General features: G+C 37.5%; 1 protein-coding gene across 3 annotated transcripts in view; it reads left to right on the forward strand.

Annotated features, from left to right (window-relative positions):
* Positions 1–26161, forward strand: part of timm17b (translocase of inner mitochondrial membrane 17 homolog B (yeast)) — a 48777-nt gene that overhangs the window by 2903 nt on the left and 19713 nt on the right. The window contains exons 2-6 of one of the 3 annotated variants that reach the window (XR_007936211.1): positions 313–412; positions 668–731; positions 7759–7887; positions 16016–16092; positions 16825–16935. Coding sequence is in view for 2 of the 3 variants with exons in the window: in XM_028813363.2 (XP_028669196.1) it covers positions 313–412; positions 668–731; positions 7759–7887; positions 16825–16935 (404 nt within the window). In the remaining variant the exon portion in view is untranslated. The remainder of the gene's footprint in view (positions 1–312; positions 413–667; positions 732–7758; positions 7888–16015; positions 16093–16824; positions 16936–26161) is intronic. The other 2 variants (XM_028813363.2, XM_051933595.1) reach the window with 2 other exon arrangements.

Here is a 26161-nt window from a genome sequence, read left to right on the forward strand (position 1 = left end):
GTAAAATAATAAAGGGATGCCTCAAATCATGTCAAAATTCAAATGTGAATGGTTTGGTGATTGAAAATTTTAAATTGCCTGGTTTGAGAGAATGTGGTAAAATCTGCCCTATAGTGGACTGACATCAAGTTCCGTTTCCCACTTTGCACTTGATGTGGCCCAGATGGAATCTGGCCTCCAGCAAACAACTAGCAGTATAAACTATCAACTGAAGGATGTATGGTTCAAGAAAGCTTATTTGATTGTATACTCATATTTGGTGAGTTATTTGTTTTAATGTTGCTTGCTTTTTTTTCGTCCCTTTCATTTCAGCCCCTGGAGGATTGTAGATGATTGTGGAGGAGCATTCACCATGGGTGCAATTGGTGGTGGAATATTTCAGTCAGTTAAGGGCTTTCGCAATGCACCTATTGTAAGTCACTCTGTTAAAATTTGACCAGTGATGTAAAAGTTAACTGCTGTTCTCTGTAATATGCATTTCATTTTGAAAATTTGTCAATGCTCATTTTGTTGAACTGTGAAGGCTAAAGATTGGCGACAGTGTGTGAAAGCAACAGAAGAAATAAAACAATATTGGAACATTTCTAAATACGGCTATTCCGTAAGTGTACAAATTCTTTAATATCTGGATAGAAATAATAAACTAAATATTTTCTTTCCTATTTAGGGATTTCGTCATAGGCTGCGAGGAAGTGCAAATGCAGTTAGGATCCGGGCACCTCAAATTGGTGGTATGTTTAATTTTTTGAGGGTAGATAAAATTTTACACTTTAGTGGGGCTGTAAAGGAGAACAGGAAGTGGAGAAAACAGTGGTTCACAAGGAACACTAATGTCACTGCCAGCTTATAACATACTTTTTCCAACATCCCATCAGATTCCTCATATCCACAGTAAACAGACATCATTTGTTTTCGTAGGTACTTTATTTGGAAGTGAGACCTTGTTTTATGTATGAAGTTGTTGTGTGTTTTAATTCAACAAAATTTTTGTAGATAGGGTGCATTGTTAAGAAATAATAATTGAATGAAACATAATGGTTCTTTAGTTTGTGATGAAATTCTTGGTCATGTTTTCATTACACTCAAACTGTATTTTTATTTATGTAAGGATGGTAACTTAGAACAGAACATTTTGAAGCAAAATACAAATTATATTACTGATAATATGCAAAGCAAGTATTAGAGTTACACCTTATTTCTGCTTGTATGTATTGTGGTTAAGATGTGGTTCACCTCAACATTATTCTAATAAAAAATTCTGTTGATTAAGACTTTCAGTAAGTGCTGTTCTTAAATGTTCCTCCCATTTAATGGCTGCTGATGTGCATGATTACTCTGCCTAGCTTTTGGAGAGAATAATATAGTGCAAGTCCTTTTAATAATAGCAATCCAGCCTTTAATTTAATTTACTTTATTTCAACAGAGGTATGGTAGCAGGTATGTCTTGTTACGTTTTGCAAAACTGGTTTGACCAGTATGATAAGAAATGCAATGTAAAGGCTGTAAATTGAAATTTCTTTTAAATTAAATGTGTGAATTAGTAAATATTCACTGTTCTGCCCAGTATTTCTTTTGTTGCTGGCTACGTTGGCTTTCTCCCCTCCTAGTGGCATGATTCAAGTAGGTTAGTGCACCTGTGATCCTTAGTTGTGTATTGTGATATTCCCCATGACTCTGTCCAACCAGTCTGTGACTTGCGCCCATTAAAAAAAAAATAAAACATGTATCTTTTTGTCTAAAGGTGTAGGGTTTGTTTGTCTATGCAATAGCTACTCACCTGGAAGTATATTGTATACAATGCGGACATGGGGAATAAGAGAGAGCATTTTGGAATGTGCAGACACAAGACAAGATCACCCGTCTGTTGTCTCATTTTTGTCCTACCTGGACAGATTGAAAATAAAAGAAAAAAAGTCTGAGATTGTAGCTGAACTCATTGTCCCTTGAATGAATTTGTACAACACCAGTTGTTCAGACTATTGGCTGTCTGAAAATGAGCAAGCTTGCAAAACTTTGGAAACCAGAAACTGTGCTGGAAAAGTTATCATGGTGTTGTCTAATGCCATTTGTGTAATCTGGCATCTTCTGGGGACAAGATCAGCAAAAGCAGTCATCAAGTTTGACATACCTCTGACAAAAAGTCCTGTAATGTGCCATTGGCTTTGCATGCTCAGTTTTTTTTTAATAATTAATATTTTGAAAAGGCAGGGGAGGCCTTATAGGTAAGTTAGTTCTGTGATGAAATGAACATGTAGTTTTTTTATGCCATCTTAAACATGATTATGAAAGAAGAGGTCTATTAAAAGCTCATTTATGAAAGGAGAGCCTTCTAGTTTACGTTAATGATGAATATTAACTCTCTGCTCTACAAATACATGAGGTCAAAATGTTGCAAAGTAAGTTAAATAGTCATTAAAAGTAATATTAATGATTTAAATTATAACACTGAATTCTGAGTTTAATTATAGTATCTTGGGACATTAAAATGTATTAGTTTTATTCTGACAGTTACAGAGATTAAATTATTTAATTGACTTGAATACATTTAAGCAATGTACGACAGAGAATGGTTTATATCTGAAATGCTGTATTGGGAGATTCCTCTAAATTTAATTGGATATGGTAATGTTGGCATTGTTTTTCATGTACCCTAATTTATATTATTCTTGTAGTAACATTGGTATTGGTTTTTTCACTTCTAGTATTTTGTACTGTTTTTGTAAACACAAAGTATTTGATTCTTCCATGGATCCTGCACTTTGCAAAATGGTGTTGGCTGGAGATACTCTTTGTATTTTTTTGATAGGTAGGTGTAGTGTTCTGAAAGATGAGAAGTATTCTTGAAGAGTGACAGTGAGGTAAAGCACATTTAAATATTATTACAGGGGCAAGTTGAAAACCAGTACAGATTACATTGTATAATTGTTATTTAAGTTTCTGGTGAACTTTAATAACCCTGAATGGAAAATTTAATTGCCTATGTGCTTTACAGTTGAGTAATAAAGATGTAATTTCTTGTGCAAATTCCTGTTGGGGTTTAAAATGATTGGTATTGCTTAGGGCTTTCCGTTCAGCATATTAGGTTTGTCTTCATATGTGTGTGTGGACATTTGTATAAACAGAAAGCAGAACTTTCACTATTCAGATTTGCATGTGATGTATCCTAAAATGTTATAGAGCACAGAGCATGTTTTACAAAGAAGTTGTTGAGCTGCTTGTTTTACTTATCAATAATAGTATTGTTATTATTCTGTCATTTTGCACCTGTGGAATGACAAAATATAAATTAATAGGTAAAATTTAATCTTCTAACTAAAAAAGGAGCACATACACACCACTTTACCTCTTAGGCTTCATCCCTTACAGTGTTTGGTACTTGATGAGATACTCTAACCCTTTTTAACTTCATTCTCAAGCTACAACATTAAAGGATTTATGAATAGCTTCACAATCTCACACCAGTGTTTGCTTCATCATTAAAACGCTGGGTCGTCTGGTGGCTACAGCAAGAAATTATGTGACATATTATGATTAAATCAAAGCTGGGTGCCCACTAGTCTTCACCATAACATAGTCTCTTAATTTCCTAAGGCTATTGCTTTCTTTGTGTGCTCATGGTTTTCTTTCTTAAAACTGTACTGCACTTATTGAGTATACAAGACTGGGTTTACTTAAGGCATACTGGTGGTGTGATTTATAATTGTGTCAAAAATGGTACAGATTTCTGTTTCTTGCTTTATGTCTCTAATAAAAAATTTGATAAAATTCTTGGCCATCTAATGTTGAGTAAAATAACTTGGTTGGATCTCTCATACATTTCAAATTTTCCTTTTCTGGTGGTAGTCATAATGACCTATTCTCTCGCATTATGCATTTATTTTGCCTATGTTCACTTGTTTGTTAAGGTATAATATGCAGAATTTTGGAGATTGGCAAAGTGTAGTTCACATGCTTTTACTCTACTTTTGAGAAGCATTTCATAGAAGAAGTTAACAATTTACACAAATTTATAAGCAAGTTTAAATTGTTTTTAACTCCTTGTGCATTAAGGTTTTTTTGGAGATATTGCACCAAAATTACATAAACAAAAATAAATGGCTATTACTTTATTGTAATAAAGGAACTGAAATGGTGGAAGAGTAGTTAGTACAACACTTCATAATTGTTAAAAAACAAAAGCATTTATATGATTAAAAACCTTTGTTTACACCAATATCACCTAAATAAAACACAAAATAGGTGATGCTTTAGGGATTCTTCTAAAAAAAACTGGATTTTATAGTATATAACCAATACATTTTATGATGCAGTACCCTGGAATTAAGTTTCTTGTGCCCAATCTGTTATCTATTGTACCAAGTTTAGATGTCATATCGCTTAGCATTGCAAAGTTATAAGGTTTAGCACAAGCCCCCCCCCCCCCTTCCTTTTTGGAAACATCTTTTGTACCTAAACAATCTCTCAAAACAAATATTGCAGTTGCATTTTTAGAAAAAATACACACACACACAAGCACTATAAATCACTCTGAAGCAACAAGTAAACAATTTGTAACTATATATGTGTAATTATGTACTCATCCAAACCATTACTTTCAAAATTATTTTTCATTCCAGTCCCTGGAACAATGATGTTTACTGCTAGACAGGGAGGAAGCTTACATTTTGTGTAATAGACTTGGGTTTTTATGCTGCAGTTCACCCATCATCTCTTGCCTTCTGTTGCAATTGCCCTGCAGGAGTTCAGTGTGTTATTTATTTATTTCTGTTTTTGTTGCTTTTTCTTCTTGCATTTCACATCTGGAATAAACTATATTTTCATACTAGCAGTTACGGGAATGGGGACAATGCCTTTGCTGGTAGCCCAGGGTACAGGGCAGGAAAACAGGTAGCCATGAGCACAGGCACATACACCTAAACCAGTTTCTCAACCAACTTTTGAGTTGCAGGATGCCACTGCTGGCTTGTGGACATATTAGAATTTTTCACGTGATGCCACCAAAGGCATCGACAGGGCTATGCAAGACTTTTTATCCCATTTCTAATTGTACTTCCTTCAAGTTCCCTGACTCCACCAACCTCTGCCTGATTTTATTTCCCTTTTTTAAATGCACTTGTTCCCTCTTCCCGGGAGTTATGGAATTTGTGGGGGTTGGGGGCAGTTTGAATTGAGTGCAATTAGAACCAAGATAAAAAAAATACTTCACAGTGCTGCCAATCCTTTCATTTAGGGGGCAAATGGATTATACCATGATACTCTGCCAGGGCTGCCCTTTGTCACCGATTCTGTTCATAACTTTTATGGACAGAATTTCTAGGTGCAGCCAGGGTGTTGAGGGGGTCCGGTTTGGTGGACTCAGGATTGGGTCACTGCTTTTTGTAGATGATGTTGTCCTGTTTGCTTCATCAGGCCATGATCTTCAGCTCTCTGGATCGGTTCGCAGCCGAGTGTGAAGCGGCTGGGATGGGAATCAGCACCTCCAAATCTGAGACCATGGTCCTGAGTCGGAAAAGGGTGGAGTGCCCTCTCAGGGTTGGGAGCGAGATCCTGCCTCAAGTGGAGGAGTTCAAGTATCTCGGGGTCTTGTTCACGAGTGAGAGAAGAATGGAGCGGGAGATCGACAGGCGGATCGGTGCGGCGACTGCAGTGATGCGGGCTCTGCATCGGTCTGTCGTGGTGAAAAAGGAGCAGAGCCGTAAGGCAAAGCTCTCAATTTACCAGTCGATCTATGTTCCTACCCTCACCTATGGTCATGAGCTATGGGTAGTGACCGAAAGAACGAGATCGTGAATACAAGCGGCTGAAATGAGTTTCCTCCGCAGGGTGTCTGGGCTCTCCCTTAAAGATAGGGTGAGAAGCTCAGTCATCCGGGAGGGGCTCAGAGTAGAGCCGCTGCCCCTCCGTATCGAGAGGAGTCAGATGAGGTGGCTCGGGCATCTGATCAGGATGCCTCCTGGACGCCTCCCTGGTGAGGTGTTCTGGGCACGTCCAACTGGGAGGAGGCCCCAGGGAAGACCCAGGACACGCTGGAGCGATTATGTCTCACAACTGGCCTGGGTTCGCCTTGGGATTCTCCCGGAAGAGCTAGATGAAGTGGCTGGAGAGAAGGAAGTCTGGGCATCTCTGCTCAAGCTGCTGCCCCCGCGACCCGACCTTGGATAAGCGGAAGAGGATGGATGGATGGATGGATTATACCATGAAAAGTCACTTGGTGAAACTTTTTTTTTCCACTCTCATGTGCTCATGACATAGTGATGCAATGCAGTACTATTCGATTGGTCCAGATCATTGCATGAAAATTCGAGAGGTATAGTACAGCATATCAATTACTCATCAGTGTGCTAAGAAACATTGCCTGTCCTCTAAGCTGAAATTGAAAGAGTACTGCTCAGAAAACTAATATATGGAGAATTACCAGGTATGGTAATTGATCCCATGACACTTGAACTGTAAAACTGCATGCTGCAGAGATCCAAAGTTATACTAAGAAGCAGTACTTGTGAAGCAAGCATAGCCTCAAGTCTTACAACAAACATGTTGCTCTTAATGAAGTCAAAATTTTGCTCAGAATGTGACTCGAGCATTGCGTGTAATAATGCCTAACAGAGTGAGCTGTTATTGTACATATGCATTATATTGGTTTCCAATTACGCACAGCTGTGAAATGTAGTACCAATGACCCAACGTAGACAACTATACATCATTAGAATGCTGTGAACCTCTGCTATCATCCAGTAATGCACCCTTCACAGTATGTGACTTAACGTAGGTGGGATATTTGATATAATCAGGCTAACTCAGGGGTATATGTGTGCAAATTGCATATTTTAATAATGAAAGAGCACAGACAACATAGAAACATGATTTATTTGAAAGAGGAGACCTTTGGGTATGTAAAAATACCATTAGATAGACTTGTGTAGTTTATTACATGGTACAAAAACAACTTTGAAATATGGAGCAGGACTCTCATGATGTGCATAAGTGGTTAAACTAAGGGGGGAAAAAAACCTTCAATGAACATCATAAAGCATTCAAAAAATTATTTGAGCATCAAATTAAAGTTACTATCACCCTGGCATCATGCTACAGATCACCATGCAGCAGTTCTTAATATGTGTGGAGACCAATACAGAACTGTGAAAATTCACTTTTGATTTCCTTAGAGTGGAGTTGGCAACACCATAGTGGTGATTTGTTGCAAAACATAAATTGTCTATTGAAGTTTTGCATGTTAAATTTCACTTTATTTCGGGCAGAAGCAACATTTGTTTACTATTTTTATTTTATAACACAGTTTCAAAATAAGGAATGTTATCAGTATGACTGTTTTTATATTTAACATTTTCTGATACTTACATTAACTGTTGATTTTTAACTAATCAGTTGACATTAAATTTATAATTTCCTGTATTTTTAGGATGATCTAAATAGTTACAACAAAACTTTTCATTTTTGCTATGAGCAGGCTTCTTAAAGAAATATGGCTCTTTTATCATTATCTGTACTAAGCTTTTTGGTTACAGAAGTAAATTATCTTTAAAGGAATCCTCTCTGGCTGTGGACCTTTTAAACTCTCTACAATTGTTTTCAAATGTACTGTATTAGTTTTTTTTTTTTTTTTTACAAATTGTTTAATTGATAGTAATGTACAAAGAGAACTTGCAAACTAAATACAGATAATGGCTGGCCCAGAATTTAAACACCTTTTCAAGGAGCTTACTACATTCTGACCCATGTGCCCTTTGTTTTTTGTAGGTAGTTTTGCTGTTTGGGGTGGTCTGTTTTCCACTATAGATTGTGGTTTAGTGAAGCTTCGCAGAAAAGAAGACCCTTGGAACTCCATTACCAGTGGAGCAATGACAGGAGCAGTGCTAGCAGCACGGAGTGAGTACAAGTTAAAAATTTAATACCCTGTAATTTTTGAAAGCCTTATGAAACTCCGTGACTACATTGTGCTGACTGGAGTGATTGCTAGAGAGAATGCTAGTATACCTTTTCTTATCTTGAAGAGCTTAGGGGTAAGGTAGGGGTGTTCAACTTTGAACCTAGAATGCCCAGTGGTACCAGGTTTTCATTCTAACAATTTTTTTTTAATTAGTGACTAGTTCTTTGTTGCTATTTAACTTCTTTTGCCTGAATCTAAATTGGCATGCTATTTAACACTCAGACCCCGTAATTCTTTTTTTTCCTTAATTAGCATCCGAACAACAATAAGATACAAAATAACCCAGCACATGACCAGCTATCCCATGTCTGTCATGCAGTGTCTAGAAATAAAGAATGGTGAGGGGATCTGCTCAGGTTCACAAACCTTTTTGATGACACTTTTAGAATAAAGAAAGTCAACAGTTTGTCTGTTGTTGAAGAATGAAAACACAGAAAAGCAATGGAAATACGAGGGGGGACCCAAAAATAACCGGAAATATTTTTAAAACGTGTTTAATTTAATTTTCTGTACAAACTACAATTAGTCTCCTTCAAAGTACTCTCCATTGGCGGAAATGCACTTATCTAACCATTTGTTCCATTGTTAGAAACATTTTTTAAATTCGTCTGAAGTAATGCCCATTAATGCTCTGGTCGTTTCTTGTTTTACCTCTTCAACGTCAGCAAAACGCCTTCCTTTCAAGTCTTTTTTTCTTCCGAGGGAACAAAAAGAAATCACACGGAGCTAAATCTGGTGAGTAGGGTGGGTGGTTCAGGGTTGTCATACCGTTTCTTGCCAAAAATTGGCAAATGCTGAGAGCAGTGTGAGATGGAGCGTTGTCATGATGAAAGAACCAATCGCCCGACTCCCACAAATCAGGGCGCTTCCTTCTCACACTGTTGCGCACCCTACTTTTACAAAATAATTCACTGAACACAAGCACAACCTTCCAGACTGATGGCACTTGGCAGACTGACTTGTGAGGAGTGTAACTAGATCGCCCTAGCGGCCCATCCACGTACTACAAGTACCAACCTAACAACAACAAAATTCCGGCTATTTTTGGGTCCCCCCTCGTATATAACAGGTTTAATTAATAAGAATTAGCTTCTAATTAACAAACTAATTGGAGTGAAATTGTTTTTTGAGTTTGAGTTTCACACTCAAAACTTTAGTAACATTGCAACTGCAAACCTTCCTTTCATAACTTCCGTTACCTAAGAATGAATAATGTGTGCTGAAAAAGCAATAAGGCACATTTCTTTACTCTTACAGAAGCAGCAGGAGCTTCTTTTTGTGCCCCATGCAAGAGAGAGATTGTAGTGCATCTTTTCATTTACACAGGAAGAGAAAGAGAGGAATGAAAGAGAATGTCAGGTGATAAAAAGATGCTTGTTTTTGTCAACAAGAACCTGACAGTGTTCAGTTATCATCATTTAGTTTCAGTATTTTGTAAGATAACTTTCACATTAACATGTGTGGCGGACTGTTACATATTTGCTATACAGAATATGTGTGTACCGTATGTACAATGAATCTTAATATAAATATAATGTACTGGTTTAAATATATTTAAATAACTAATAATTTGCCACAACCTGTAAGAAATCTGTAGATTGTTGTTTAAACTATGATCTCTGGTTGTATGCTTTTCAGATGGTAGTATGCTGTCAGAAGTAGTAACATTTTTGTGTGTGTAGTGTGGTGTTTGGGGATGGTCTAGTAGTTTAAATTTGTTTAAGGAGTTTATATTCATTTGTTGATGATCAATTACACGAAAGTAGGGTTTTGTGGTAAAAAAGCTAACTTTTTAAATGGTACAGTACCAGTGTTTTGGTAATTTTGGTACTGAAAGTAAACAGTAATTTTGAAAGATCTTTTTCTCCATCTTCTTTATTCCACTTTCTGACATGCTGTACACTCCGCGGGGGACAAACCCTCCAAAGCCTCTTTCAACAAACTAGAGCAGTGTTTCCTAAACAACGAGACATGACATGTTGTTGATGGGTCGCTACATGATTGTGAAGTAAAACTGCAAAAGTTAATCTGAGTGTAAATTCTGTGCAGAGTGATATCCCTCTGCTATTTACCGTACTTTTTGGAGGTGGGATGTGAAATAAAGCTATTGATGCATCATGGAGAACTTTTGTTTCTGTGGCACGAAAACATAATGTGTTTTTCTCAACTCCTATCTCATAACCTATTAAACAGTCAGTCTGAGAAGACTGATAGCAAAGATGCAAATAAGAAAGGGATATGGAGGAGAAACTGACAGACAAGAATGTGAGGCAAAAAGTCTGTGGTGCTAGATTGAAATATCACAATGAAAATAACAGGTGCGGGGAAAGGTATGTGATCATTTTCGGGGTGTTATGATGGCCGAGTGTATTGTAGTGCCGTGCTAGAGTTACACTTTCAATGGCAGTGAACAATGCCTCTGTGACTCAGTGACTCATTGCATGTTCCATGCTATGGCATACATTGAATCTGTACAGTGCACCTGTAGCAGAGGTGCAAAGAACATTTTGCATTAAGGTAACACTAGGGGGCTCCGCCCCCTGCTCGCTTGGCTCGCCAACCCCTGGTGTTGGGAAATTACAAAGAGCGTGATGTATGAATGAGATATAGCATAGTGTGAAGGTGTAGATGACGCAAATAGGAAGCAAACAATAAAGTGTTTGGCACAGTGTAAAGGTTTATTGGAAAATTTCTTTGTAAACAACATTAGTAGTAAAGATGGTGTCTTGTCCTTCAATGAGTTTTTCTTGGCATGGAGCATTTATGACCTTAACTTTAACGTCAGATGAACGTCGAACTTGTGAGAAGGCCACATAAAATTGTCCATGTACAAAAACGGGCTCAGATAGGTAGATGCCAACCTTGTCCATGGTTTGTCCTTGTGATTTGTTGATGGTCATGGCAAAGGCAGGTTAAATGGGGAATTGTTTACGTTTAAGTGTAAAAGGTAATTCCAGGTCAGAACTTGTAAGGTCAAATCTAGGAATTAGAACAGTATTGTTAGCATGTGATCCTGTAAGAACTGTTGCTTGAATAATATTGTGTGTCATGGTGTAGACGACTAAACGTGTACCATTGCATAAACCCTGTTTAGTGTTAAGGTTTCTTAATAGCATGATTATTGTTCCGTTTTTAAGGCTAAGACTGTGTTGTGGTAATCCGGCTGGGTTAATAGTGTTCAAATATTCTAAGGGGAAATTAAGATGGTCATTGTCGTCATCAGAGTCAACTTTGTCAGAGCTTAGAAAGAGGTGTGACTCTCCAGGAAGTAATGAAATGACCTGGTTATTAATGTGATCAACATTAATATTTTTTGGACATAATATAGTTCGTTGTGTTAAAAGGGGTATTTGGTCTAATGAGACCGCTGTTCCAAATATTTCCGTAAGTAAGTCGTCGCAGATAAAGGGTTGAGGAATTGTAATAATATCTGGGTGAAGTCCAGCTGTATTGGTGAGTGTACAATGTCCTAGTTGTAATAACCAATTGTTATATTCGGGATCTGGACATCGCATGTTTTGTACGAAGTGTATCTTTTGAAAGCAATGCCAATTGTCCGCGTAACATTTTTTGTTCCGCGGTTTTCGAAGCACGTTGTAGGCGCCGACGTGAATTTTTTTTTTTGATGCGGGTTCGTGTTTGTGGTCCCGTTACTCGAGCCGTCTAGTTTTGTACCCGTGATCGTGAATTGATGACTTGTTTGATCTTTATCGTTAGGAATATGGATAAGTAATAAGGAGGATCGAACTCACTGTTAATATGCGGACTGTTCGTTTCTTCGTATTATCACCAATCAGGTCTCGCGCCTGTATATGTATTGTAGTTCGGTCTCTTGTTGTTTATGTATGACGTCGTCGCGTATTTTAAGGTGGACTGAATAATAGCTGAGCGCATGGCATGTGGAGCAATAGCTAAGCACTGTCTAAAATCTATTCCTAATAAAAGTACCTTTCCTTCATAGGGAATATTATTATTCATCAATGCAATGCCAATTGTCCGCGTATTTTAAGGTGGAGTGAACAATAGCTGAGCGTATTGCAAGTGGAGCAATAGTTAAGCACTGTCTAAAATCTCCTACTAATAAAAGTACCTTTCCTGCAAAGGGAATATTATTATTTATCAACCTTTGTAGAAGTTTATCAATGGTGTTGAGTAAGTGACTGGATGCCATTGTACATTCATCTATAATTAATAGTGTGGCAAGACGGATGTCACGTGCATTGTTACTGTTCATTTTCATAGGGGATACCGATGTTTCTGTGATTGGGACCGGTATTTTGAATAAGGAGTGACATGTGTTTTTGGAGCCGAGACATTTTTTCTTCCGCGGTTTCAGAAGCGCGTTGTAGGTGCCGACGTGATTTGTGCATATTTGCGTTCTTGATTTGTTTCAGGGTGCACTGTTCCAATGCGATGTAATATTTGTCTACATACGGAAAGCAGTATGGGCCATTGCCTTTTGGTGACCTGATATTTACTCCGGTAGATGCAAAATCAAATGAAGTATTGTAGGATGTAATGCAGTTCATGAAGTTTTTACTTTCAGGTACTTTGTTAGTTAGAAGCTTCTGTAGATATGCAGGATATGAATGTAAAGGAGGCAGTGTAATTTGACCCTTTTGACAACAACGTGTAAATTCATTACTTGTATTGCCATTTGTTTCTTCAGGGAAGTTAAGTGAATGACAATGATTGCAAAGGACATTCATCAATCCCAATGAATTTTCATGATTAGTGGACTTATTATTGAACGCGTTGTCAGCTAACTTTGGGTGGCTTTGGGTGTCATGGGTCTCAATCCTCTTCTTTGTGTGTGTCCCGTTTCGTGTGCAATGGCTTCGTGCGTTTACGTTGCATTCCATCCGGCCGGTTTCCGTTGCTCGGAGGGGGGGGGTTTGTGGGGCACCTGCGCAGTACGTCTTTTGCGTCCACGGCCCATGGCCGGATGTCCCTGCGTCCATCCGGTTTACCATTCTCAGTTAGTAATATGGATTCCTCTGCAAGGAAGAATTCCTTCTCAACCTAACTAGATATTGAAGGACATATTTGTTAGACAACTGAGAACTGCAAGAACAACAGAAAATATGAAAAGGTTGACATAAGCAGTAGACATTCAGCAAGATATCAATTGGAAGAATTAAACATTTCAAACTGGTCTCATATCTTCAGCCAGATTTAATTCATCACCCATATAAAATACAAATTTTTGCTTACATTTTTCAGAAATAACAGCTTTGTTTTGTTCTTCCTTTTTTACTTGGTTAATTCAAATGTTAAATGGAACCTGGGTCATATTAAGCTATTTGTAAACTCAGTCAGAAAAATGTGGTGGAGCTTATTTTACAAACTTTATTTAAAAAATTGTTATTTAAGACGAGGGATTAATTTTGAAGTACAGTGGAACCTCGGTTTGCGAGTAACTTGGTTTACGAGTGTTTTGCAAGACGAGCAAAAATTTTTAATAACTTTTCACTTGATAAACGAGCGAGGTCTTGCAGTACGAGTAGTTTGTCTGCTGAGCGTCGTCTGAGTCGGCGTGCCTCACTCATATAGTCAACATCCGTACGAGCGTATAGTGTTTACTACAGCATTAGCATTGTGACTGTGTGCGCGCGCGCTCGTGTGTGTATGTGTGCGCGTGCTCGTGTGTGTGTGTGTACTCGCGCGCCCGTGTGTGCTGTAACGTGCGAGTCCCCGTCTTGCACCTTAAAACACGGAGCTGAGTCTCAGGACTTTAGCAACACAAGCTTTATTCAGCTTGAAACAGCAACAGCGCGGTTATTTATACACAGACACAGCAGTCAGGCAGGGCCCTGCAAATTTATAATGTTCCTTGTATCACCCATTGACGGCAGGCGCTTATAGTGTGTCCACGATCTTTTCGGATTCGCTTTTACGGAGAACTGCTACAGCACTGGGAGACTGCGATTGCTTTGGGACGCTGTTCCGCGTGTCGTCCCGTTGGGTGCAATCCCACAAGAGTTTAGAAACTCACTCACACCAGCCATGATTCTTTTCAAAGGTAAAGTGCAAGTTAATTTGTTTTATGTATTTTTACTTTATATTTTGTATTAATCATTTTTATATGAATAGTTTTGGGTTGTGGAACAAATCATCTGAGTTTCCATTATTTCTTATGGGGAAATTCACTTTGATATATGAGTGCTTTGGACTACGAGCACGTTTCTGGAACGAATTATGCTCGCAAACCGAGGTTCCACTGTACTTCATTCCTTATGCAGCATCATGTGCCATGTTTCCTTTCAAAAATTCTCATCTCATCGTTCTGCACCCATAAGAATTTCTTTCATCTTTACTAAATCTTATACTAAGTGTTTCCACCAGCAGTGATATACCTTTTGAATCTCTTCATGTTTTGAATGTAATTGTTTTAGGTTCAAGCCCAAGGTGCTCCCTGTGTGGAGTGTATGTATTTTCCTCTGTTTACGTGTGTTTCCTCCAGGTACTTTGAAGTCCACCCACAATTTAAAGATATGCAGGTTAGTTGGATTGGCAATTCTGAACCATGGCCCCAAGTGTGGGTTTGTGTGTGTCTGTGTGTGTGTGTTCTCCCTGCGATGGACTGGCGCCCTGTTCAGGGATTGTTCCTGCCATGCACCCTGTTCTTGCTGTGATAGGCAACAGTGCCTCCACGATACTGCTTAGGATAAATTGGTTTGGATGGATGGAGTATTGTTGTTAACAATATGTTTGTTTTAACAATACGCTTGTTTTCAACTTTTCTCTTTTAGTAATTGTGTGAGAAATATACTTGACAGGAAACAAAAATGTTTATATTTTTATTATATAGCTGTTGTTATTTGTCTCTTTATGACTCTGCTGTCATTATGATAATAATCCTCTTCTTGGGTTCCAGTATAGTACTGATTTTGTTATTTGGTTCCTCAAATTAAAAGGTTTAAGAAATTCTGCAGTAGAGAATTCAAAGGGGACTGTTTGTAGCAAGGCAGTGAGGTGTGAGGTGGGCTCAGTGTGGGATAATCTCCCTTCAGCATACTTTAGACTTGCATTGGACTAACCATCATACCCTCCCACCTCCTCTTTCTCCTTTCTTTGACCACTATGCACTCTGTGGGGGAGAGAAAATTTCAACACACTGAACAATTCAGAAGGAAACCATAGCTTGTGGCAAAGTTAGGTGTGTGATTATGCAACGCAATAAGCGCTACACATACATGGTATTGTGTGTCCAGGGGGGATTTGTTACTTGCTTCAGTATTGTTTCAGTATTGATGTGGAAGCTAAAATTTTAGTACCGATCCAACACTATGTGAAAGGAAGATTATAAAATGGACAACATGATGGATTCGTATTCTTTGCATGTTAAGTAAATGAAGGATGGATTCTGTAGCAACTTGCCATAATCGGATGAATAAGCCAGCAAGCAGCAATTTGCTAGATGAATTTTGAAAAACCTTTGAAATATGTGATTATAACTCCTCTACTGGTGGTACTTTGTATAAAAGGAATTGTGGACTGACATTTTGTCTCCAAACTGCCCCCCCGATGTGTTAAATAATAATAATTCAGACTGAAATGCTGTACAGTAGCAGGTAAAAGAAACCAACTGAAAAGAATTTAGTTTGGTTAATACAGGTTTTAGTTACTCATTAATAAGCTAATATTTAACTGCGGAACATCTTAATTACTCCACATATCGGCTGTTACAAATGGCAGCAATATTTTTCAGTTTTGGCATCCACTTCTAAAAGTTAGTGTTGACGAGCCCTACATGATTTCCAACCTCAGTGCAGAAAGCTCCATGGCCTAAATTTCAACTTGCATCCTAAACGTTTCGAAGTAGCGAAAATAAACACAGTTTCTATACAATATAAGAGTACCTTTCAACAAGGTGATTCAGTTTATTTCTGATTTGAATGAAATAGTTACTTTTTGTTGTTGACTGATAGGCGAATTTTACCATTTTCTTCTTTTGGTGAGTTTAGCATTATATCCTGAATTAGGAAAGTGTATCCCATGATGTCATGGTCACTCCAAGAGGCATGGGATATTGAAATTTTTGTTTTTTCATGATTTTCTGCATAGATGTTTGGTCATCCAAATCTACATTCACTTCAGCCACTTCATTAAAAGGTCTTCAGCAAAGTGAAGTTATTGTAAAGGTAACTATTTTTCTGTCACTTCTCCATCTGTATGAATGGTGCATCAACAAGATTAACACAGAAAACAAGGGAAATGTTTTATGCCTATTCTTGCGAATTTATTTCTGTTACTGTGTACACAACAAACATTAGTGAATATCTTGTATTCATAATAGTGCTACATTATTATCCTTCTTTCCCTTATCAGACCAGTTGTTTAAGTGGGGAGATATTGCATATAAAGCACTAATGAGTGTAAGGTAGGAACCAGTCCAGGACAGGGTGTCTGCCTGTTGTCAGCCATGCTCATGTATGCACTCCTGCCCACTCATACTTGGTCAATTTAGGGTTTACAGTTTCCATAACACACACACACATACAGTATATGCATGTATATGTGTATATATATAATGTGTTAGATGTTGGTGGAAAACCAGATGAGAACATCCCACATGAATGAGGAGATGATATTGGGCTAGGAGTCTAACCCAGTTTTCTGTAACCATGAGGCAGCAGTACTGACCATTTTGCCTGTGTGTATTCATGCATGTAAATCAGTAAAAGAAATAAAATGAAAAGAATATTTGTCACTCATTCATATTGCTTGGTCAGTAGAAGCCTGCTTTGTGGTTTCCTGTGACAGGATGTCCAGTGTTGATTTATACCCTTTGTTCTTTCATAGTTATTATTTCTTTGTAAATGGATTTTAATACATGTGAATGCCCTTGTTTTACTTCTTTTTCTTCTGGACAGGTGGGCCTTTAGCTATGGTGGGCTCAGCAATGATGGGAGGGATACTCCTAGCACTGATAGAGGGAGTTGGCATCCTCCTGACCAGATACACTGCACAGCAATTTCAAAATCGTAAGCATTCTTCTGTTGCCGTTTACACATGCAGTTAGATGTCTCTCTCTCTCTTTTTTTTTTCTTTTCACATCTAGTATTTTTAGCCTTGTAGCTTAGCACAGGATAAGGTCATAGTTTATAAATCCAGAATTTATTTGTTTATTGTGTAATGTTATAATCCAGTGGAAGTCAAGGTCCAATTTATTATTCTTGTCCTCTCCAAATGTGCCTCTAAGGCACACAGATGTTACATGATAATGACATTTTCATTAATTATCCTAAATATGAAAAGCAAGGCCATGTTTCATTTAGGTTCAATAGCATGTTTTCCAATAAAAACTGAAAACTGAATTCCAGTTTAGACTTGTGGTATTTTGCTGTTTTGAATGAATATTTTTGTGATGAATAGCTTAATTTACAATAATGTCATAGTTTTGACTTTTATACTTTTAACAATACATGCCCTAGTAATGACACTGTGAGGCCTAGATCTTGAGTCAGAGCACACTTCATTATAGTCTGACATAGAGGGCAGTGCCTGGTGCAGGACAATAAGCATTTCATCACAGCAGTAGTATAGGTTTTATGTCATCATTTGAGTGTCAAACAGTAGTCAATTCTAGGTGAATTATGAGAAGAAAGGAATAGGCTTCTCATTGGATTGGGAAGACAGATAGAAAGGTTAACAAATTAGATTTTGTGCATGGAAAAGAAGGTCCAAGGCAGTTTTTGACTTGGGTCTAAGGGTAACACAAATGTGAACAAGTGTATTATATCTCATTCGTAAGCAGGATATCTACTGGGTGACCCATGTTTTTGCAACAGAGAGTCTCTGAATACTAAGGAATTATAGACGTATAAAGTACATACTTTAGATGTATGAGAGCATATATTTCACATGTTTCCTTATTAACATCACAGAGAGAGCTCAGGTTCCTTTCATCATTGTGAGTGCCATTGGGTAGATCTAATTGGGGAAGAGAGTTGCTAAGATACAGGACCTTGGTCTTAGGCTTATAAAAAAGCAAACTTGAGTGAAAAGGTTTATACCTGTGGCAGCACTACTTGGTTATGTGGAGGTTGAACATGTCCCCACACAGTGAAAATAGTGATCTCATCTTCACTGCTGTATAGATGGCTGGATGGTCAGAGGAGGAACGCTTATGAGATGAGTACAAATGTATTACATTTGTCAGATTCAAATGGTAGGATAAGAGTAAGCCACTCACAACTGCAGTAGTTTTAAATACTTGTGGTGACTGTTAAAAACAGTGAAGGCAAAGGTAGACAACTTGAATTTGCAGCTATGAATGTTTTAAGTGGAGTATTCTATTTGTTTTGTTTTCTGGCTTCATCAGTATCCTTTGGATAATGAAAGTAAAACAGTTTTTACAATAGTGTACAGTGGGCAATAGGTTTTTGAAATGGTCATAATAAGGGTCCATCATAGGACAAACAAGGTTCATACTTAAGGATTCCACATTCCCTAAGATGAGTGTCACTCATGTGACAGGATGTCTTAAAAGGTTGTACTTTTGAAATTTTGAATGCAGAAAGTGCTTGGGTAAGTGCCAGAAACAACCAGAAGTGTGGCTTCATAAAATATGGTCAGGTTTTTAAATCCATAAAGCCGTGTCAGTCTCCGTGGGTGCAATTGCACAACGGCGGGGAGTTAATGAGGTAGGTGGGGCGAGTCGCACGTGCGGGTGCGGTCGTTCTCAATTGCTTCATTGGCTTCCTGCGGCTTGTGATTAAGGCACTGCGCCCACGGAGACGTGTGTATATACGGGCCGGCACAAGGGGAAAGAAAAAGTAAAGGAGAAATCAAGGATGGGGATCGATCGAGAAAAAAGAAAAAGTAAAGGAGAAATTAAAGATGGGGATCGACCGAGGAAAAGAAAAGGAAAAAGATGGAAAGAGAAAAAGAGGGTAAAGGATGTGAAAGGCAGTCTTAGCTGGGTGATCTGGCCACCTGAAAGGAGGAAGCAGTGCGACCTTGGGGCCCCATGAAGGAGTGTTAGCTGTGGCACTCTAGGGGCTAGTTCGCCCCACTGAACATTCGGGTGGAGTGTGGCGAGCAAGGTATGTGCCCTCCCTAGGCTTTCGAGGTGCGACTATGTGAGCACGAAGGAAGAAGGAAGGAGAGCCGTCCTCGGACTCTCTGACCGTGATGCCTGGAGGCAGCCAAGACGGAGGTCAGCCGAAAGGAGCTCGTAGCTGCAGAGTCTCCGCCGGCTACGCGAGCAATGGGTGAGCAGGGGAGAATGAGAGATGGAGGTGTGCTGAGGTCGTGAGGAGAGAGACTGCATTTTAACTTCTTATTTTTAACGGATTTATTTATTGCTTTTTATCCTCACTTTTCACTGTTTTTATGGATTATTTATTTGATCTGTGGAGTATTGCACTTTTTGTTTGAACATAACTGTTTTTGGTTTGTTGATTTTAAATAAAAGCACTCTGCACGGTTCATAGTTGATGTCTTCACTGCCTAGCTCATTGGTTACATTACCGACAGTGCCAGGCTCAAGAGCTCCCAGAAGCTGGATGGGAACATGGAGCGGAGCCTGCATCGTCACAGTTCATAGTACTTGCTCGTTTTGTCATTTCTGTGTTACAAGTAGATTTATGGTTGTAAATTAAAGCTATATATATATATATATATATATATATATATGTGTTCCAAACAGCTGGAGCGATTTTCATGAAACTTGGTACGCATGTTTCTCCTTGGTTGACTAAAAGTGCTGTAGGGAGAAATCAATCCTAACCCACCCCCTTCTGGGTAGGGTGAGGGATGATCTTGTGGTCTTCTATGCATGTTATCATCCAGTTAACACTCGGAGCGACCACCAGTGGGCGAACTGGAGGTGACTGCTAGTATTCTTTATGTTGCACCACTGCTTTTGAAATTAAATAGAGTTGGCCGGTTCCAAGCATCAACTGGATGATAACATATATACAAGACCGCAGGATAAGCACTATAGTGAGTCTTCATTGTTTGTTAATTTTTTTTTTATTTTTAAAGCTTTTTTTTTTATTATATTTTTCTCAAACAATTAAAAAAGAAAAAACTTTCTTTATTTTCCTCCCGGGCAACGTCGGGATTTCAGCTAGTGTAGGCTAAATGTTGCGTATGCAGACAACTTAGTAGCATAACTAATACTGTTATGTTATCTACCACTTAGATTTGGGCCTCTTTCAAGGTTTTATAACTTTCTCGCATATGCTATTTGCAGTGTTTAGGGCAGTCTTCAATTTATGAATGAAAGATATCTAAAATAACCAGTTTTTTCACCTGAAGTGCTATTTTTGCTAAGAAAGAGTATTACTAAAGTACAGTTCAAGTATCACAAAACTGACAAGCTGCTCTTGTGCAAACTTCATTCTTTATGTACTAACATGTTGCACTTCTGTCATTACAAAAAGAATAATGTACAGTTATGACTAATAACATCGATGGACTTTGGAAGTCTTGTTGAATTTAGTATAGCAATGAGTTTTTTTTAAATGACAGTGTAATAGAGGTATGTATGTCTCTTTTTTGTAATTTTAAATACCCTCTTTGCTTCTTAGTATTGAGATTATAAGACATGGACCTTGAATCAGAGCACACTTTCCTCAGTATGCAATTATTTAGAAAAAAATATAATTTTAAAAATGTTTTAATATTCTAACAGCATGTGATAGAAAAAATAAAGTTTTTGATTTTTAATGTAACATATGTAGTTTCCGCTATTCATGACATTAAAGCTTTTGATAAAGAAAACTTGTGGACGTTTAAGATTTTGGAGGTAAAGCATTGCTAGACTGCATCTTAGTACACACAGCAAATAAAAAGTCTCATTTGTATTTTCCTGGTGTATCCTCTTCAGCATGGAATGCCAGAAGGTCAGAGTTAAACTGCATCTCATTTTGGATACTGCAGGCATCTGACATGGTAGCATATAAATTCATAGTTTCCTGAAAGGTTTGGTGTAATGGGGGAAACATTGCAGGTCAACAAGTAAACCTATGATATTGCAAATTACCTTCCATAGTTAATTGTAGTTCAAAACTTTTTAAAAGAACTGCAAATAGTGTGCCTACTCCATATTGTATTTTTCTAGGAAATTTTCGATCATAGCATTAATAATCTATTTTTGACTTATTTATGGTAATTCTAAGTCACAATAAAATACAAAAAGGCAAAAAGAGTAAAGCTTAGAAATAAAAGGCTACCAGCCCTTTGTAAGAGACAACTTTAAAAAATATATTTTTAATAATGGATATGGCCAGTAGGGGTCATGAAAATACAATGTCTTACGAAAAAAATTCTTTCCAATTTCAAAGTACAAAGTAATTCAGAACTGCGTGTGTGTAGCAAATGGAGACATTAGATGTGAATTATTGATGCATCATAATAAATTCTTGATTAATTACATGCCAAATTAGGTTAATAATGGAGATTAGTTAAATGAGGTTTAGAATTTTTATTTTGCTAATGAATGCTATCTGCAAGCAATGGATAGAAAATGAGCATGAGAATGGTGTATTGTTGTATACTGGAATTTAGGGATGACATTAATTTATGAGATCAAGAACAGTTTAATTAAAAAGGCATTTAGAAACACTCCTAGTGTGAGTATAGTCATGAATGTGCCTTTTAAAGGAGAGCTCTGCTCTTTGATTGGTCGGTGCATCTGCAGAAGGCAGTAGCCCAACTCCGAGAGAGGCAGCCGGTGAGTGTCTTAATAGGCAATCACTTGTGGATTGGAAGGCTATGCACCAATAAGATGGATTCTATACCCATAGGAGCATTAATTAACATTTGGCTGTAGATATACAGTATTTACATGTGTTTTTTGAACCAGCTGCTTATCCACTATACAACCTTGTTTTTAATTTGTGAGGAAATTTATAGCATGTGGGATAGATTGTTCTAAAGAAAAGTGTAACTCACCTTGTGAAAGCTAACTTCGTAACAGCGTAGTTGGTGCTTAAGTGCATTCGTTATCATGAAGGAAATTAAAGAATAAGGACATTTTATAGACATATTTCATTGTATTTACATAGTTATAGAAAAAAGCAAAGCAAAATGACACCTTTTATTGGCTAACTAAAAAGATTACAATATGCAAGCTTTCAAGGCAACTCAGGCCCCTTCTTCAGACAAGATGCATCTTACATCTTGCCTGAAGAAGGGGCCTGAGTTGCCTCGAAAGCTTGCATATTGTAATCTTTTTAGTTAGCCAATAAAAGGTGTCATTTTGCTTTGCTTTTCTCTACATTCAAAATGGCTAACACGGTACAACACCCTAGTACTACATAGTTATAGAAGAACTTTAAGAAGTTAAAAAATAACTGCAAAGCAGTATGTCAGATGTTGCATTATAGTAAGCTTTTTAGCAATGCTAACTTTCAGTTACTCGTTTTTTTCCAAAATCTCTCAATTTCATCACCCTTCATATGTTAACATAAAAAGTAAAATGGCTGAAGCCTGAACATGAAAAGGGTACTCTATGGTACTGATTTTGTAGGTGGACAGAGATTAGCTCCTATGTTCATTTCTGGTTTACTGTTTTCCCTGTTGCTTCAGAATGCAGGCAGCAAGTATGCCAAAAACCTTAAAATCAAGTGTTCTTCAATCCATAAATTTCTAGTGTCAAAGAACAATATACCTTTATAAAGTCTCTCACTTAGCTGATTTGTATTACGATCAGCCCCCCTTTTATTATAAAGTCTAGAAGTAGACTACAAAATTTCATCATGGTGGGATGTCTCTTGAAGAAGTTAAAGATTGATGGTGTGTGATATAGCAGACACTTTAGATATTAGTTATGTGTCAGTTTATTTCATTCTTTGTATTGGGTTTAAATATACTCCAAAAATATTTGCACTCCTGGGAAAGATCAGTAAAAAGAGTTATAAACATTTCAGAAATTACCTTAATATCACACTGAAAAAATTACATTAATCCAACTTTTAATTGAAATAAATTTATTTATGAGAAAAAAAAAATCCCTTATCGAGATATAATTATTTTTAACAAAACCTCATGTGTGACAATTAGAACATTAGAACAATCTAGACGAGAACAAGCCAGTCAGCCCAACAAAGCTGACCGGTCCTATCCACTTATAAAAAATAATAAGTATAATATAATATTATTAATTATTCTTATTATTATTATAATAATACAAGTATATATAATAAATATCCACTTTTAAAAAAAAAAAATCAAGTCTAGTTTTGAAAGTTTCTAAAGTCCTACTGTCTACTGCTCTACCTAGTAGCTTATTCAGTGCAGCACAGTACATTACGTATGCCTGCTGCGTCACTGTTCATTTATGATTGGTCATCAACGTTATTGGGTAAGGATATAAGCATAACATTTTATTTTACTGTAATAAATAACAATTATTCCTTTTTAGTTTTAAAATGAGTGGTTGCAAAGAAAAAGAAAGTGACAAAAAAATAAAAATTTTTTAAAATTTATTAATTTTTTTTTAATCATTCCATACAAATAGATCAATTTATAACAAAAAAAAATATACTCTTTCCAGTGAATTCACAAGCATATAATATTAGATTGGACACTCTACCTTTTACCATAGCAGATCAGTTTAAATATCTAGGGGTAAATATCACAAGTAAACATAAAGCTCTTTATCAACAAAATTTTGCCGTCTGTATGGAAAATATTAAGCAAGACTTGCATAGATGGTCAACCCTTCATCTCACTCTAGCCGGAAGAATTAACGTTGTTAAGATGAATATCCTTCCTAAACTTCTTTTTTTATTTCAAAACATTCCAATATATATCAATAAATCATCTTTTAAGCAATTAGATTCAACTATAACCTCATTTATTTGGAACTCAAAACACCCACGTATCCGAAGAGCGACCCTACAAAGACCTCAGGCAGAAGGTGGCATGGCTTTACCTAATTTTCAGTTTTATTACTGGGCAGCAAACATACAAGCCATAAAAACCTGGACACAAATAAATGAACATACACAAGCTTGGCCTGCAATAGAAGTAAAATCCTGTAGTACTTCTTTATACTCCCTGCTCTGCGCTCCCAATAAATTCAAGTTATCGCAAATATACTAATAACCCAGTTGTGCTTTACTCACTCAGAATATGGAACCAATTTAGAAAGCAATTTAAGATGAAAAATCTTTTATCTGTGGCACCCCTGCAGGAGAACCACCTCTTTCAACCCTCGCAAACATATCCAGTTTTTAATACCTGGAAAAGATTTGGGATTAAATTGCTCAGAGATCTTTATATAGACAATATCTTTGCATCCTTTGAACAATTACGTTCCAAATTCAACCTCCCAGCTACACATTTCTTTTACTATCTTCAAATTAGAAACTTTGTTAAACAGAAACTGCCCGATTTTCCTCATCTCGTACCCTCCACCATGCTGGAAAAAATACTGCCCAATTTTGAGGTATTAGACACTGTTTCCTCATTATATAAAATTTTATTAGAGTCCCTTCCTTTCAAAGATCCAAGAGGACAATGGGAAAAAGATCTCTTAATTAATATATCAGAAAAGGAGTGGAAGGTAGCATTGCAGAGAATTCACTCAAGCTCTATATATGCAAAGCATAGCATTATTCAACGAAAAATTATATATCGAGCTCATCTGTCTTGCTTAAAACTGTCCAAAATGTTTCCAGGGCAAGATCCAACCTGTGAACGCTGCAACCAAGCTCCTGCCTCACTGGGTCACATGTTTTTGACATGCACCAAATTAACATCATTTTGGACCAAAATTTTTAAGTGCCTTTCAGACAGCCTTGGTATCACAATCCCTCCTAACCCATTAACAGCTGTGTTTGGTGTTCTTCCAGACGGACTTGAAGTGGAGAAGGACGAGCAAACTGTGATTGCATTCACTACACTTTTGGCACACAGACTTATTTTGTTAAATCGGAAGAATCCTAACTCTCCTCTGATAAGTCAGTGGGAAACCGATGTTTTATATTATTTGAAACTGGAAAAAAATCAAATTCTCAGTTAGAGGATCTGTACAGAATTTTTTCAAAACCTGGCAGGATCTAATCAATAATATATATATATATATATATCTATAATAATAAAAGGCAAAGCCCTCACTGACTGACTGACTCACTCACTCACTGACTGACTCACTCATCACTAATTCTCCAACTTCCCGTGTAGGTGGAAGGCTGAAATTTGGCAGGCTCATTCCTTACAGCTTACTTGCAAAAGTTAGGCAGGTTTCATTTCAAAATTCAAAGCGTAATGGTCATAACTGGAACATATTTTTTGTCCATACACTGTAATGGAGGAGGCGGAGTCACGTATCGCGTCATCACGCCTCCTACGTAATCACGTGAACTAAAAACAAGGAAGACATTTACAGCACGAGTCACACGCGGGAACGAAGGTAAATGACGTTAATTTTTGACTGTCTTTTAATACTGTGTAAGCATACATATTAACACATGTGCAATTAAATGTGTGCATTTACGGGGTGATTTCTCAGGCTTAAAAGCTCACCTTTTATCAAACAAGGGAAGAAAGGTAACTGACGTTGTTCACTGTCTTTTAATACTGTGTAACCATACATATTAACACATGTCCAATTAAACGTGTGCATTTACGGGGTGATTTCTCAGGCTTAAAAGCTCGCCTTTTACTAAAAAGGTAAATGCAAAACTATTTTCAATCAGTTTATTGAAACGCTCCCGTTAAGGATTGCAATAACATATTCGCGAGATAAAAGAACGAAGTAGGGGGAAATGGAGGAACAGCCGCAAACAGCGAAGAGCAAAAAATTAATTAAACAATTGAGAACGGAGCGAGTTAAGCATACAAGCATGTTCATAAGGGAAACAAAGCACGGTGTAAAACGTAAGTTTAAATTAAGTTTATAGAAACGCTCCCGCTGCGGATTGCAATAACATATTCGCGAGATAAAAGTTTAATGAGAAGACACGAGGTATAAACGAACCACACGCCGTGGCGCAACGTTAGGGGCAACAGTTTCAACCATTCTATGATCTGCTTCTCGCAACTGAAAGACGGCACATGGCGGATGTTAGCCGACTTGCTGACCGCAACGTTAGGGGCTTCAACTATGGCGCTGACGCCACATCTCAGTGCCAACACTTTGCAGACTGTACTTAAAAGACATGCCCTCCTCACTGGACAGTTAAAAACACCAATCAAACTAACGATGACATCAAGTATTACCCAATCAAAAGTAGGAAAGGAGGCATCTTC

The sequence above is a fragment of the Erpetoichthys calabaricus genome, chromosome 11, assembly GCF_900747795.2.
Source record: "Erpetoichthys calabaricus chromosome 11, fErpCal1.3, whole genome shotgun sequence".
Lineage (NCBI taxonomy): Eukaryota > Metazoa > Chordata > Cladistia > Polypteriformes > Polypteridae > Erpetoichthys > Erpetoichthys calabaricus.